The sequence below is a fragment of the Mercenaria mercenaria genome, chromosome 5 (assembly GCF_021730395.1).
Source record: "Mercenaria mercenaria strain notata chromosome 5, MADL_Memer_1, whole genome shotgun sequence".
NCBI classification, from domain to species: domain Eukaryota; kingdom Metazoa; phylum Mollusca; class Bivalvia; order Venerida; family Veneridae; genus Mercenaria; species Mercenaria mercenaria.
In genome coordinates, this window is record NC_069365.1 from 84,668,690 (window position 1) to 84,684,281 (window position 15,592).

The 15,592-nt window shown below is 33.6% G+C and overlaps 1 protein-coding gene across 1 annotated transcript; it reads right to left on the reverse strand.

Annotated features, from left to right (window-relative positions):
• Positions 1-11,625: 11,625 nt before the first annotated feature.
• LOC123557811 (perlucin-like protein) lies at positions 11,626-15,199 on the reverse strand. The gene is made up of 4 exons (XM_045349517.2): positions 14,841-15,199; positions 14,391-14,470; positions 13,893-13,983; positions 11,626-12,681 (listed from the first exon to the last, which is right to left on the reverse strand). Exons 1-4 carry the CDS (start codon positions 15,148-15,150, stop codon positions 12,452-12,454), a joined length of 711 nt encoding a protein of 236 aa, XP_045205452.1. The 5' UTR covers positions 15,151-15,199; the 3' UTR covers positions 11,626-12,451.
• Between the last annotated feature and the right edge of the window lie 393 nt (positions 15,200-15,592).

Consider the following 15,592-nt stretch of genomic DNA (forward strand, 5'->3'; position numbering starts at 1 on the left):
CATTTTGAATGTGCGCATGTCCATTTTGAAGCGGAACCGGATAATTACAACACTCACGACAATATATGTTTGTATATCCATTCCTCTGGACAATGACAAACAACTGTCTCCGATTTGATGCCTACTGGTTAAATAATGCCAAAATAATAAATCAATTACAGCAGAAAAGCTTCTAAAGTTTTGACGTTAAAATGATGTCATAGACGTCATGACCTTACGTGTCAATTGCTGCGCGAAATCATCAGCATTTTTTGGCCATAAGCTTATGTTTGCATTGTCCTACTATTGCATCATGTTGTCGTGCTATCGTATCATGTTGTCAAAGTCGAGAGTATGACGATACCACATATAGGGTTATCGCTTTTCGGTTAACAATTACAAAGTTAATTTAGCTTACTGATCTATAAAACAACGTTTCAGCAATAGCCTAATTTATCTATGGACTTTACTCATATATATATATATTCACACATGTATACATCACATTTAATACAAGCATTAAATCAAATACATACAAATGGGTTAGGCCAAAAGTTATTTCAACATTATCTAGGGCCCTCCCCAGAACAGTCAGTTTATAGGTAGCTCAAAAGTAATGTGTTAAGGTTGTGTGGTTGGCTGTACAATTTCAAGATTTTAACAATAATTAAAGATTTTGGAAAATATTCATTGAAAAGAAGTAATGAACTTAAATATTCATTTTGTTAGATATCTAACAGAATGTTATCAAAATACGAAAAAAAAAGATAATAAGGAAATTAACAATCAGGAAGTTATACCATTGTTAAGTTGCCGCTAGTACTGACACCACCCCTCCCCACCCCCACCCTCACGCCCCATTTTTCGCTAAAACAAAAGCTGCAGTTACATTTTTATGGTGAACTCGAGTTAGTGTTTTTTTTATTATTTGAATCTTTTGCTCTTCTTAATATAAGTTTGTTCTTCTTTGAACAGTATTTCATTCTGGGATTCTGTTAAAGTATCAATGCCAAATAAGAGTTTCTTTGTGCTAAGAGGATGAAAGGCTCTAGTATTAATGAATAATGTCCGCCTTGTTTGCAAGTGAAAAAATAATGCTCAGCACCACATTCACAGGGCGTGCTCGGAAAGAGATGATTGTTATACAAATCAGAATTTAGATTACTGCAGTTATTTCTTATAAGGGCATGATGAACGGCTGAACATCTTTCGCCTTTAGTGAAAAAAGATGGAACTACTGAGTCACGAATATTTAACGGAAGATCATTCCAAAGTTGTAATACAGATGGTAAAACAGACTTGGAATAAATTCCAGTTCTTCTTGTTACTGAAGCGTAGTCGGCATTATATCTTCACCAGCAGTGATTGCCATTGGCTGAGTCAAGTCAACTGTAGGGGGGAATAACTGTGTCAAGTACTGTGGTAATAATTGGCTTTTGACTTTGTACATTAAAAGTAATTTTTGAATTTTTCTTCTGTCGGAGAGTGTTACCCAACCTATCTCATATAGTAATTTTTGTATTGAAACCGATCTTGTTAGGCCAGTAACTACCCGAGCTGCCTCATATTGTAATTTTTCTAAGGTATCTTTTTTCATATTGTGCGCAATTATCCCAAACTAAAGAAGCTGAGGTCGTAAATAAGAGATATAGATGGGATTCAACTTTAAATTTTAGCATTTTCATAGAACCAAGGATTTTCGATGCTTTAGATACAATATTTGAGATATGTTGATGCCATGACCCGTCCTGACTCTCTTACTATTCAGTGTCCTCGATCTGATTATTGGTAAAAAAAAACCTACATGGATAAAAGTATGTTCTATTACAAAAATAAATAAAGTGTAAGATAATTAAATTTTATAAAACACAGTGAAAAACTTTCGGCATTTATAAATTGTTGAAATAAAGGATATTTTGTTCAATAACTATCTTGAACCGCAAAATAAGAATTATATTTGCAATTCGAACTGAAAGTGCAAGATGCAAGATGTAAAATATTTGCAGTATGCAGTTCAAATAACAAAGTGTACATAAGACTGAAATGCCAAATTTTAAAGCCTGAAAACCCCCTAAACAATAGCATGATTCATTTTAAAGATTAAATGAACGAATACTGCTATTGGAGGAACTCATATCTTTTATATAAAATTTCTGTCTTTTGAACTGCACTGTATATTTACATCGGTGTCCTAGAGACAATTGTAATAAAATGGCAGTTCGCGGGATACACGTGTGTGACATGATAAGTCAGTCTTTACCTTTTTTAGAGCAGGAAGGTTCTCTTGATTAACGACAGAACGCAAACTGTGTCGAAAATAGTACAGTTTATGCGTCTACGTTAAGTGCATTTAGCCCGGTAATTCAACGAAGGTACTTCCAGGCTATATACCAATAAAAGAAATTGTTCTTTGTTTCATATAAAATTCAGCTACTTCAGATCAATTTTGATACAGTTTCTAGATTTTCACTCCGTCGTAGACCTATTTTCCACAAGATATCCATACATTTGCTACAAGAAAACGAAAAGAAAAAAGTGTGTTGAATAGTATGCAGTGAAATGGAAGTCAACTACCCTCATATTGCCGCATTTCAGAAAGCGGTCCGCAGAATAAACACCCTACATTCGTTTTCAAGTAAACAACTAAAAAACATGCGAACGTAATCATGAAAAGTGTGTTATTTTATGTAAAATTCATTCCACCAGTGAAATAATGCCAATTTGGCCCCCAGTTTACGCGCAAATGAGCGAAACATGGAAAAATTAGGATCTATTTATTAGGGACTTCTTTCGACTACTTTTTGACCGAATTACTGCTATATAACCTCCAATGCAATTATTATGATATGCTTTATATCATCCTTGTCAATCAATTACATTGTTTGACACTAAAATGTTTACTCAGCCTAACTACAATCAAACATACCCCCACCTTCCTCAACCTTCTAAGAAAAAAGAACAATTTTTAGAAATATTCTTTTTCAATATTTCCCAGCCAAACCCTACACTGCAACATGTTAAATAGGAATGTCACATTAATTGCGTAAAAGGTTACTAGAAATATAGAACTATATAGAAATGTTTACATTTTATTCCTTTCAAGTCCAGTGAAAAAATGCGTTTTAAAATGTGTTTAAAAACAAACTGTAATAAAAAAATCCCATTTCAATCATTGAAATTATTTGTTTTATAAATTCTGACATGAATAAAGCCTTTATTTGAAATAAAAGGTTTATCAACAGTCAGTATTGAGTTGAAGTTTTAATATTTGATATAATATGAATCACCATCCGTCTAGAACAATTACCACAAACTTGATGAATATATTTAGCGGAAATTAATATAATTTTCTACTTTAATTTCCTTTTAGGCGACGTAGTCTCCAATGGAGGGTGTTTCAGTCAGGAAAATCACAGCATTTTGAGTGAACTATTTGGGGATATAATCATTCAGCTAAAGCGAGCAATCCTGTCGGATATAAGGATTTTGTAATACCATTTGATTTATATATTTTGTGTTGAATGTTTCTATTATGATCCTTGCAATATGATTATATATATATACGTGTGGCAAAAGTTGATACAGGTTAGTAAGATCATTATATAGTATTATAATCAATTTTATAATAATGATATGGTATATTAAATGATAAACTTGCGTAAATAAAATTATAAATGTCATTTACAAATTAAAAAAAAATGTTTGTTTTTTATTTGCATACTTTTTAATTTTAAAGGGAGATGTTGAAGGTTATGAAAAAAATATTCAGGTCTCAAAGATACAGATGTAAAAACTTTAGTTGAAAGTTACAGCTTGTCTTTTGTCAAAATAACAGCTGTAAATATTTTAGGAGGGAAGCTTGAGTATCGTCGGCCGTCTTTAATGCATTTTGGCGGGATATATGTGAAATCTGGAGAGACACCACATCTTCTAAAATATTGGAGTTTTAATTGTTATAGAGTAAGTGTAATTGTTTAAACATCTAATCTAGTTTTAAAACGGCATGTATAAGCACTGACATTAATTCTTTACAATATACTTCAAGCTGATAAGTTTAAAAGAAATAATTACAAAACTGAAATATACGGTGCCCCTAAAGTGATATGTTACGCACTTTTTTTCCACTTAGGTAATGTGAGACTTTTTTTATTTCGTTTAAACGAAATCATTTCGTTTAAACGAATTAGTTATTTCGTTTAAACGAAATCATTTCGTTTTAACGAAATAACTATTTCGTTTAAACGAAATCAGTTCGTTTAAACGAAATAACTAATTCGTTTAAACGAAATAACTATTTCGTTTAAACGAATAGTTATTTCGTTTAAACGAAATAGTTATTTCGAATAATTTCGTTTAAACGAAATAAAAAAAGTCTCACATTACCTAAGTGGGAAAAAAATGCGTAACATGTCACTTTAGGGGCACCGTAAAAATATGTTAAATTGTAATATATTTTTATGACAAAGATGTTTTCATAAACAAGATCTGATGCATAGTTTCTACTATTTAAAAGTCCATTACTAAAACCCGAACGAGTATTATATGAAAACCAGAGTTTGTAGCTGAGACTTCCTATTTACTGAAAATATGGCTCACTGCATCAGATCTGACCAAATAGTCATGAATATGTTCACGAATAACTAACAAATAAACAAAAAATGTTGCCTATATCAAACCGAAAGTATGTTTTCCGACTGCTTACGAACCCGTCGAGCATCTTCGGATTTTTTCGGAAGAATCCTCCGAAACGAGGCTATAATTTTTAAATAGATGCGAAATATATTATATGCCCAAACGATAACGTGATTTTTACAAACTTAGCACATGGAATTCAACAATTTTGTAATTCACAAAACCTTCATGAAAATCATTCTTATAATACTGGTAATAAACAGTTATACTACAAGTTTGCGGGAGGACAATTCAGGCCCTTCCCGAATAAAAGTGTTTTTACAACTTCGTCTGCAAAATTTTTCAGTTAATCTCTTTTCAGTATAGTTTTAAGAATATAAATGAATAACTGTCTTACACTGCCGAAACAAAATGTGATTGAAATTTACCTAAATACACTGATTTATGTACATAATACATATGGCTACATTAATTTAAAACGATTTTAGACATTAATTACATTGTCTTGGCCTAATATATGTCACTGTCAATTTTAAACATAAATTTTGTACATTTCATATTTTTCGTGCAAGTCGTGTTTAATTACCCTCATGGAAATACAGTTATTTTGTCGCGCGTCTTTAAACGGATATTCGTTTGAAACAATTTTAAAATCACGTGATCCCGAAGAATTTCCGACCGATTACGGAAAAACGATAAACATGAAAGTAGGACAAAATGACCCCCCATGTCAGTCTAAGAAAATACAGAAACAATCATTTGTTTCTCTGTTCTTGTGTTGATTTCAAGGGAATATTGCACGGCTATCATAATGTTTAGTACTATATTACAAAATGTGTAGTCTTTTTTTAAGATTTATGTCTATTCATTTGTCTTAATTTTGCACCTTTAACTCCTGCGTACTGCAAACATATTCCATATTTTGTTTTTGTTTCGTTACTATTTGATTTAGTTTGCCATTTTGTAGTTTCCAGAGAATTATCATTTATCCTAAAACTTTTTGTACCAGTGCTTTCGTCCCCTAAGTTAATGCCCCTTTTCAACACCAGTAATATTTCTACAACTGTAACTTTTTTCACTTTTGCAACTGTAATTTTTTTCAGCTATTACAGTATCTGATTTGCATCATTTGAAAATGAAATCTACAACTGTAAAATAAATGTTGTAATATTAAATCTACAGATATAAAACTGAAATAATCACGATTGTATTTTGAACAAAAATATAGATTTTTTAAAGCTATATATAAAATTTCATACAGGATATCTATTAGATACTTTTTGAATTACTGCGATGGTACGATGGTGAAAACACGATGGTACGATGGTGAAAACGCGATGGCACGATGGTGATAACGCGATGGCACGATGGTGAAAACGCGATGAGTACGATGGTGAAAACGCGATGGCACGATGGTACGATGATGAAAACGCGATGGCCCGATGGTGCGATGGTAAAAACGCGATGGTACGATGATGAAAACGCGATATTACATCGACATTTCACCATCGTACCATCGCACCATCGCGATTTCATCATCTTATCATCGCGTTTTCACCGTCGTACCATCGTTGTTTCATCATCGTGCCATCGCGCCATTGCGTTTTCGTCATCGTACCATCGTGCATCGCGGTTTAGTATTAAATAAAAAGTGACGATTGTCCAAACGGAACACCGTACTTTAGGGAATGTCAAGAAGTGACTTCCTGCATATTACTATTCCAGCACTTCTGCATTGTTTATTCTGTCATAAATTGTATGTTGTAATCGATCCTCATCTTCTAAATTTGTTAGGCTGTAGATCATGTGTTCGCTTTATACAGGATACTCCCTAAATAGAAAATAGCACGTGTTTACCACTCTGCTCATTTATTTCGGTTCATTTCCAACCAACAGCAGTCAACTAGTCGTATAAACTGATTCAAATTTAAAATTTCAACCTGCAAATTTAAGATATGAAGATAGACTGCTGTATATATATTCGCATAAAATTTTTGTTTATATTCTGTGAAACATTGTGGTTCACCCAAGTGTAGACGCTTACTTGCACAAGAAGAAAGTGTCTTCTTCCAAAAAAATAATCCAAAGCTAAACGCTCCATGCACGTGTAATGATTCTTTTGTACCAAATAAAAGAAAAAGAGGGAGAAACCCTCGAAAACGTCCCGGTTAAACAGTGCTCATTTTCATGATCGTTACCCTAAGAAACATTTTTTCATTCTTACTAAATAACCGTATTTACAGGCTAACTATTCAAAGGATGGTGAGAGCCTATTATCTCGTCGTTGTGACACCCTGGTTCAAGTCGTTCATGCAAATTCATATCTGAATAATCATTGCATGTAACAGAATGACATTTCATACATACAAGGCTGCCACGTCCTTAACCTTACTAAATCCACCAAGTAAGATAACTGTTGGCTGGATTTATTACATGTCATGAAAAAGAAAAAGTGGAAACTCCACAGGTCGCTCAACACAACAAAAACGAAAATGTTGCAGGCTCGGTTTGATTGAGCCTATTCATGGACGGTAGTGGAAATGCTTGCTACCGTCCACGCCCTCTAGCCCCGGGCTGAGCAGAACTCAACATATACATATGCTAAAAGTACAAAAACAATTTTTTAGAGACATCCGCAGATGTGTTCATACGGCGGTGCACATGGAACCTTCAATGCTACACTAGTGTGTAATTCCATGAAAAGCGGCGTATGGTCCCCAGTTAAAATAACTGGTTTGCCCTAAACGAGAAAACAATGAGCAGAACTAAACAAACTGGAATTTAGAAAGGGGATCTGAGGTTATGGAGCCTACGCCTTTTTCAGTTAAAGATTTTCGTGTGAGTATCTTATTAACAACTACTTGTATTGGAATGAAACTTCAACTCAATACTTTCAAGTCAACAAACTGCTTTAACAACAAAGTTAGATAACTCTTGGTTGAATCCGATAATATGTCCCTTTTCCTTAGAAGAAAATTTGTTTCAGATTCATGCAACTATAAAGCTGTACCTCAATAACGACTTAAATTTCACAGATGACATACTACTCAATCGTACGTACATACTCAAGTTAGATAACTTTTGGTTGAATTTAAGACAAACCAAGGCCCTTATTTCTCTTTGAAATTTAACATGCAATATGCTATCACACACATGTGAGCACAGCGGCGAAAAGAGAATAGTCAATTTATATCCACGGACTTTATAGACATTTAAACAAGTGCATAATAATAATTATTATTATTATACCAGATTTATATAGCGTCCTTTTCATGATAAACACTTTCAAAGGCGCTTTACATATAGCAAACGCAGCCACGCAGGGTGCGAAATTCATCCTCTACCAGTACAGACACAGAGCGATCCGACCAGAGGGACAGAGTGAGATAAAGCCCCCATAACAGATAGAGAGAAATCATTTTAGATACAGGCCTGTCCGGCTAACTTAGCCTAGCTCTTTGCGAATAGACAGTCTGGTTCTTTAACGTTCCCGGTGTATAGCACCGATACACGCGAAGCCGTCTTTCCTGGGAAGAACCAGTACAAGCCTCTAGTTAGGTGGGAGACTGTCACAAATTGACATACGGGCCTTATATTATATGTATTGTAAATGCAGGTATTGCATCATCTTTTTGTAAATTTTTGAGTTATTGAGGTAAATGTCAGATTTCACGCATGAAATACCTCTCATGTTTTTCTGTATTTCATAACTTAAATTTCCATGTAAATTTCATTAAATTCTATTCAGTAATAAGAAAGTTGATATTTTATAAACTTCAGTAATTTATGTTTTTATCCCCAAAACCACTATAATGGGCCTCAAATTGTCAATTTAAATCCGCGCCAAAGTAGTTAGATTCCCCGGCTATATCGTGAATCCCGTGGAAACACAAATAGTCGGAGTCCACGGCTTAGCCGTGAATCCCATGAAATTTAGTATTTGGCGGGACATTACCCTTTAAATAGACTGGACTAGATATGCCTTGCGCACACCACCTTCCGACTTTATAGACGAATCTATGTCTGAATTATTTTCTTGCTAGAAATTTATGCTCGATCGAGGTAAGAAATTTATTTGTTAGATTTTTGTATGATTTTTGCATTACGATTTTTATTTGGTAAATTTTTGTTCATTCTACAGAATTTTGTAACATTTACTTTTCGGCATGTGATTTTGGCTAGTTTCGGTATGTCAGGATGATTTATTAAATTTTTCAGACTTTTGTAAATTATTTCGAAAGAGGAATCTAAAATGTTTCATTTATATAAGATGTTAGATTTATACTGAAATTTGTAACATGATATTTATAAAGTACTTTGTTTCAAAAACTTATGTCAAACATTTTTGTTAATTATGGAACGCCATTACTGCATTGTATTGTTATGTATAAATCTATATGGCAAGTCTAGTACTGTGTATGTAATATATTATTGTAATTTGTAATTGTGTGCCAGTCTATAGCACATCTAATTAATGTCCGTTGTAGTGTATGGCATTAGATATTATATGGATGCCAACTATCATATAACGTTTGATTTACATTGAATTTTGTTAATTTGTAGTTGTAAATAATGGCTGCAGTTTATCATGTCCGTATCTATAATGTTTCATCATATACTTTTCATATCTTTTTCATACTTTAACTTTAGTCTTTTAAGTAAGTAATTAATTTTGGTAATAATGGAAGTAATAAGTGACGTATTTTAATCATGTGACGTTTGAACTTAGTAGCACATATGTTTTGTATAAGTAGCACGTATTATTTATGGGAGCCTACGGAGGTATGGTGTACCCAAAGGAGCAGTTATATGCCCTGACTTATTTGTTTTGCTATGGTGCTTACCATATGTTATATATTTTAGCTTCTTCCGCCAGACGATTTTTCCTGGTGATGTCATAACCCGGAAGTACAATGCCCGAGGTTCACTTGTCTTCACTCGCCTGGATGTGATATTCCCAGCGCAGAGCTTTCGTCCCATGGTTGTGCCGTAAACCGCAAAGACGATGATTTTTGTTATCCTCTGAAGTCAGCTCAGGGATGCAATCACCTACCACCATAGGGAGCCAACACGGAATCAACGTATTCACGGTTTAAAGGGACTGTATTTTGAATTTAGAAGCTATGTTTTGTTTGTGCTACTTAAAGTTCACAATTACATTAAAGACCTGTGTCACGTCAGATTAGAATGGACTATAAGAACTTTTGTATCTAGAGATACTGAACTTTCTTTTTTTTTCTTTCTTATAATCAGTTTTTTTTTTTCATATCATCTATTCATTGTAAATAATCATCTTATGTAAAATAAATTTGTAAATATTGTAAAGGGTGTTGATTTGTTTTGATGGATACTGTCGCCGGTACGGCCTTTCCTGTCACAGAGACACTCAAGAGCATCTCAGAAATTACCAGTGCCTGGACCGGAATTCGAACCCCGGACTTCTGGATTGACAGTAAAGCGTGTTACCACTAGACCACCGGCCCACCTATAATAAAATTATCCGTTACACGATTCTTTTCTATTTGTTAAGGTAGTTCTGCACGTTTGATAACTTAAAACCGAAAGCCATTACATAACGTCATTTAACAGGGAAACATAGAATAACGTCTGCATCCGCATAAGGAAAAAGAAACATTCTCTAAATAAGAATGTAGGAAAAAATATAAAAAAAAACAACAACAACAACACCCACCATAAGTTTGCATCAACACTTTTATTATATATAATTATAAGGATGGAATCAATGTAGATATTCTAAGTAAATATGATTTATAATTATATTTCAAAATGTAATTCCTCGGATAAGCTAATTCTAAAGAGAAATCATACTGATGAACTGATGTGCATGATGTGAATGATAGTAACAAAAAACAATTAACATGAAGTACCCTTAAATATATTTCAAAGACTTCCCTATGACAAGGACATTAACAAGAGCACCGCCTTGCGGGTGCAGATGCTCATCTGACATTTTTGTCTCTGTATAATAGAAATATTGACCTACTTATGATTTTCTTAGTCCAAAGGGGCCATAATTCTTGCAAAAAGCAATGCAGAGTTATGGTACTTGCTGTGCAGTGTCAGCTTTTGATGGTGAATAAGTGTTGCAAGTTTTAAAGCAATAGCTTTGACCGTAAAGGAGAAAAGCTGACCTAAACACGAAACTTAACCAAGAAATCTGATTTTCTAAGTCCAAAAGGGGCCATAATTCTTGCAAAAAGCAGGATGGGGTTGTTTTTCTTACTGCACAGAGTCAGCTAATGATGGTGAACAAGTGTTGCAAGTTTTAAAGCAATAGCTTTAATAGTTTAGGAGAAAAGCTGACCTAAACATAAAACTTAACCAGGCAACGCCGACGCCGATCAAGTAATGACAATAAATCAGATGAGCTAAAAACGCATAGTTTCCTTTCCAAAGTCGAAGACGAGTGTTGTTTTGAATAAACTTGATATAATCTCTATATAAACTGAATAGCAAAAGAAACTATCCAGATGTATAACTGGGGTATTTTTTAATAAAAACCTTAAATTTAAAAAATTGACTTGTTTTCTTCGTAAAACGTTACACTTGAAGAACTTCACGTGTTAATTTTAAAAATCAATCAACCATGAAGTCAGTAGTCTCACAATAGCCGTTTTGCACGAAATTCACGTTAACGTGTAATTAACGATTTTCTTTGTAAAATTTTATTGTCATTAGAAACATTGATGGTTGACTCACTCGAAAAACAGCGTTAAGTTAAAAAAATATGCTGATTGCATGGCACGACTGAATCAAAGTCAGCGCCAGCGCGTAATTGGAATGTTACAATACAACAGTCGAGCAGAAGATATAGCCTGAATTTCATGCAAAACCAAAATTGTGGGGTTACTGACTTCATGGTTGTTTGATTTTTTAAAACTTCAACACGTGAGGTTCTTCAAGTGTAATGGGAAATGAAGAAAACAAATCAAATTTATAAATTCAAGTTTTTTATTAAAAATAAACCAGTTATACATCTGGATAGTTTCTTTTGCTGTTCAGTTTATAAAGAGATTATATCAAATATTAAGTATGTCAATCTAAGCTTTACCGTAAATACATAATTAACAATTTTTGGAAAGAGAAGTCGCATGGTATCGGGCGTAACAAAGTAACTTTATCCGACTTCAAACATTTTTTTATACTCTACCTGAAGTTTGCATTTTCGTTAAGATACTTGATTGCGACCAAATTATTAGCTTAATGCATTTGTACCTCCCCCAGTTATGACTCAGAACTTCGGACTCTCTCTCTTCTTATCTTTCCATATATCTCGCTTTCTCTTAATTTTAATAGTTAGGTCATGGTACGTGCATGTAACCAATGAATAACTGGTTTACAGAGGGTTTCTTTTCATTTCGATTCAGGCAGTTGTTGACCACCGCTGCAAAAGAGGACGAAAACGAATAGCCAAACTGTAGAAATCCGGTCTTGCATAAAATTCGCAATAAGCTCGATTGTTCTGTAAAAGAGATTTTTTGCCGAAGTTACTCGCATATACTGGTCTGTATGGTGTACGAACAAAGTTAGCCTAACTAGTATTCATGCATTCAGTACCATTAATAACCTGTTCTTCGTAAGTAACTTCTCCTGTTGACGACAAAATGGACTCAGACACCAAGATTGTGCATCAGCTTGTCAAGGAAAACCTATGCTTCGCCCGAGATTGAAACGCACGCCCCTGTGATCCGTTCATGTGCGCTCTTCTTACAACATAAACTATTGGACAAAGATGTTATAATATGTTATCTATTGTAACAGGCATTAACAATGATAAGGACAGTATGATCACACAAGTCATGTTTCAGTCCGCCATTAATCAATTTAATATTTCCTTTTCGCAGATGGTTTTCATCGCTAGGTTGCATCTAATATCAACCCATTGTAAGTTAAAGTAAACATAGAGGGCCATACAATTTTCGCTACTTCCTCCAGTCGGTTCGTTTTGTGCCCAGTCCAGAAATGTAATAGGGTCTGTAGTGCCGTACACTGTCCAGGTACCTTCTTCAACAATATCTGTGAAGGCGATAAAGTATCCTGTTACATCTTCTGAAATTCAAAACTATTGTTGTATTATATATGTGCTATATTTCACGCGACAGTTTTGAAATGTCTATGGAAATAAGAAGCAGACTCTGTGGAAACATTGACGACAGTTTCTTCGAAAAAAAAAATGTTTTAAATATATAATATACGTGGCCCTTATCGTGGGTCCTAACCGTATACTAAAGGATTATGGTAGAAAAGCTTATGTGACGGCATTTTTTATATAGGCAGACATAGACAATGTTTTGAAAATGTTCAGTCCAATATTTTGTAACCATGGTAATACTAACCCTGACCTTTAGTCAGTATATTATACATATTATACACTAAATGCGTGTGGACATGTAATAATTTGCGTATTTTTGCCGTGAGCTCCAATTGACAATCACTTCTGGACAGACATGCACAGAAGATGGCTTGTGTTTATGGGCATTAAAAGTACAATGCGTTAGGTATAATAAGTACACATTTTATACATGTTTAGCTAAACACAGCGTAATGCCATTGAAACAGTGGAAGTTATTTTTAAACAAATCGGCGGTTTTTACATGGCAATTAATAATGAGAGCAGCTCTACACATATTATATATATTTAGTTAAGGCAAATATATGTGAAGACTTTCTTCATTTGAAGGAAAAATATCCAAAACTAAAATGTTTAGTGAGGTGGGCATTCGAAACTTTTAAAACTCGTGCTTTCGTGAGACACGTTTTCAACTTTATGAACACTGTGTTCTCAGATCAGGTGGTTAGGTCATGAAATTCGTTTTTTTTTAATTTCCTATACAATATACTCTTATGTTTATTTCAGTGAAAACGGTACAGTAAGATCGCAAAATATAAAAAAAATCACAAGACAATACAATTCGATATCATTTTTTCCTTATCTTTTAGCCAAATTGTCAGTCTCTCTTTGAGTCTACTTGCTTTCAGATGTTATCAGGCTGGACAACAAGTCGCCCTGGGCCGTGATAGAAATCCCCCCCCCCCCCACCTTTTCTCCATTTGATATGATTTAATTTGCCATTTCGATCTTTATTTTTCATTGTGATATGATTCTTTTTTCGCGTCTGTGATATTCATGCACTATTAAGATCATCATATCAGTCAAAATTCTGCTTATGTAACTTAAAAGATATTTGTACATGTAGTCAGAATGAATCAAAAGAAACGTTTTTTTTTTTGACAATTTGAATATAAACGTTTAATCATACCTGCAGACGTCATAAGCTTTGCTTTTAGACTGTTGTTTTCATCGACGTTATCAATGATGACAACGTGAGCATTCAGTGATTCACATTTTGCCTGAAATTGTGAAACAAACTAATTTAGACAGTCTCGTAAATGAACACAATGTTTTTCTTACATCATCAATCTTTCGATACACCAAACTTTCATTCTCTACACAACTTATATTATTTTAACTGTTTTCGGACTTTAATACTATCGTAAAGAGTGTATGGCAACATTTACAAAATTCATTATATAAACTACGACAGTAGCTATGAAAACGAAATGTAGATATGTTTTATACACTAATCAAAGATTTTAATACTCGTTGAACAATTCTGAAAGATAAGAAAAATAAACGATAGTGAATTCTGAACGAATCATTTTATAAAAATTAAAAAATATATAAAAATATATAATTTATAAACAAACTTTTTCTAGTATTTAAAAGCTTCATTTTTGAAACTAAAGAGTAAACTTACAACGCTGTCTTCAAAATTCATCAGTTGGTCAGGTATGAAGTAACATGAATTGTCGATGATGAACCAACCTTCTGGGCAATCTAAAATTTAGACTAAAATACTAATCATTATATCAAAACTGGACAGCCCTGTTGATATTTTGATTATTACTTTTCTTTTTTGTAAATTTTTGATTTACAAATTTAATAGTATTTTTAGTGCAAGAGTGTGTTATGTTTTATAAGACGAGTTTCTTTTTATAATATTAAAGTGAGTACGTATCTTTTGAGATGAAATCAGCAAACAAATATTAGCCTTTAAAGTCATTTCAGAAATAAAACAACGCTCAACAAGATGATATTTAATAACATGGTCACACAAATAAGGTACCGGGAGATAATATTAAAAACCTTTATATGGTGGCATACAATACAGTATATCAACCGATCAGAAGAGATAAAGACCACTTACTAGCATGTCCGTAGTAAATAGACCCTGCTGCCAGGCCTGTCGGGAGAGTTGCTGTTTCGTAGTTTACTGTGCATCCTACACAGATTCCATTGGTTTGCACATAGAAAATGCTCTCACAGCCCACGTGATTCACACATTCCAGTAAGCAGATATTTTTGTCTTTGGCAACTTGTTTACTAAATACAGTATCTGCACCTTCACAGACCTTTCCGTCCAGAGAGTCCATCCGCCTAAATAACGTCCATTTCCCGGCTTCAACTGCTGCATGTGTCAAGAAAAGATACAATATAACAACAAGAGAACACTCCATCCTACCTTAAATGTCTAATTATATCAACTATTTCTTGATGAATTCTAGATGACAAGTACTTCGTCAACGGTAGTACGGTAGTATTAGAGTCTATTTTTAAGCAAAGGTTCAATTTACAAAATCAACAGGAACTGACAATGGCACGTTAATGTTTTTTTCATCGTTTACGTCAATTTATTTTTATTCAATTACTTTCAATTAATCGGGTAAAGAATTTGAAAGATCAATTTCCGTTTGAAGCTTTCTCATTTTGTTTAACTTTGGTTTATTGACCCTACATTAGAGTAATTGCTTCAGTGAACACTTCAGACAATATGTTTTCAATTATCAAAATGCTTTGTTGTAAACAATGAGTCATTGTTTCGCACGGTTATTCTACAACTATTGTTTTCTCATAATTATACATATTTCATTAACTGACGAGTTTTTACATTGTTATCTA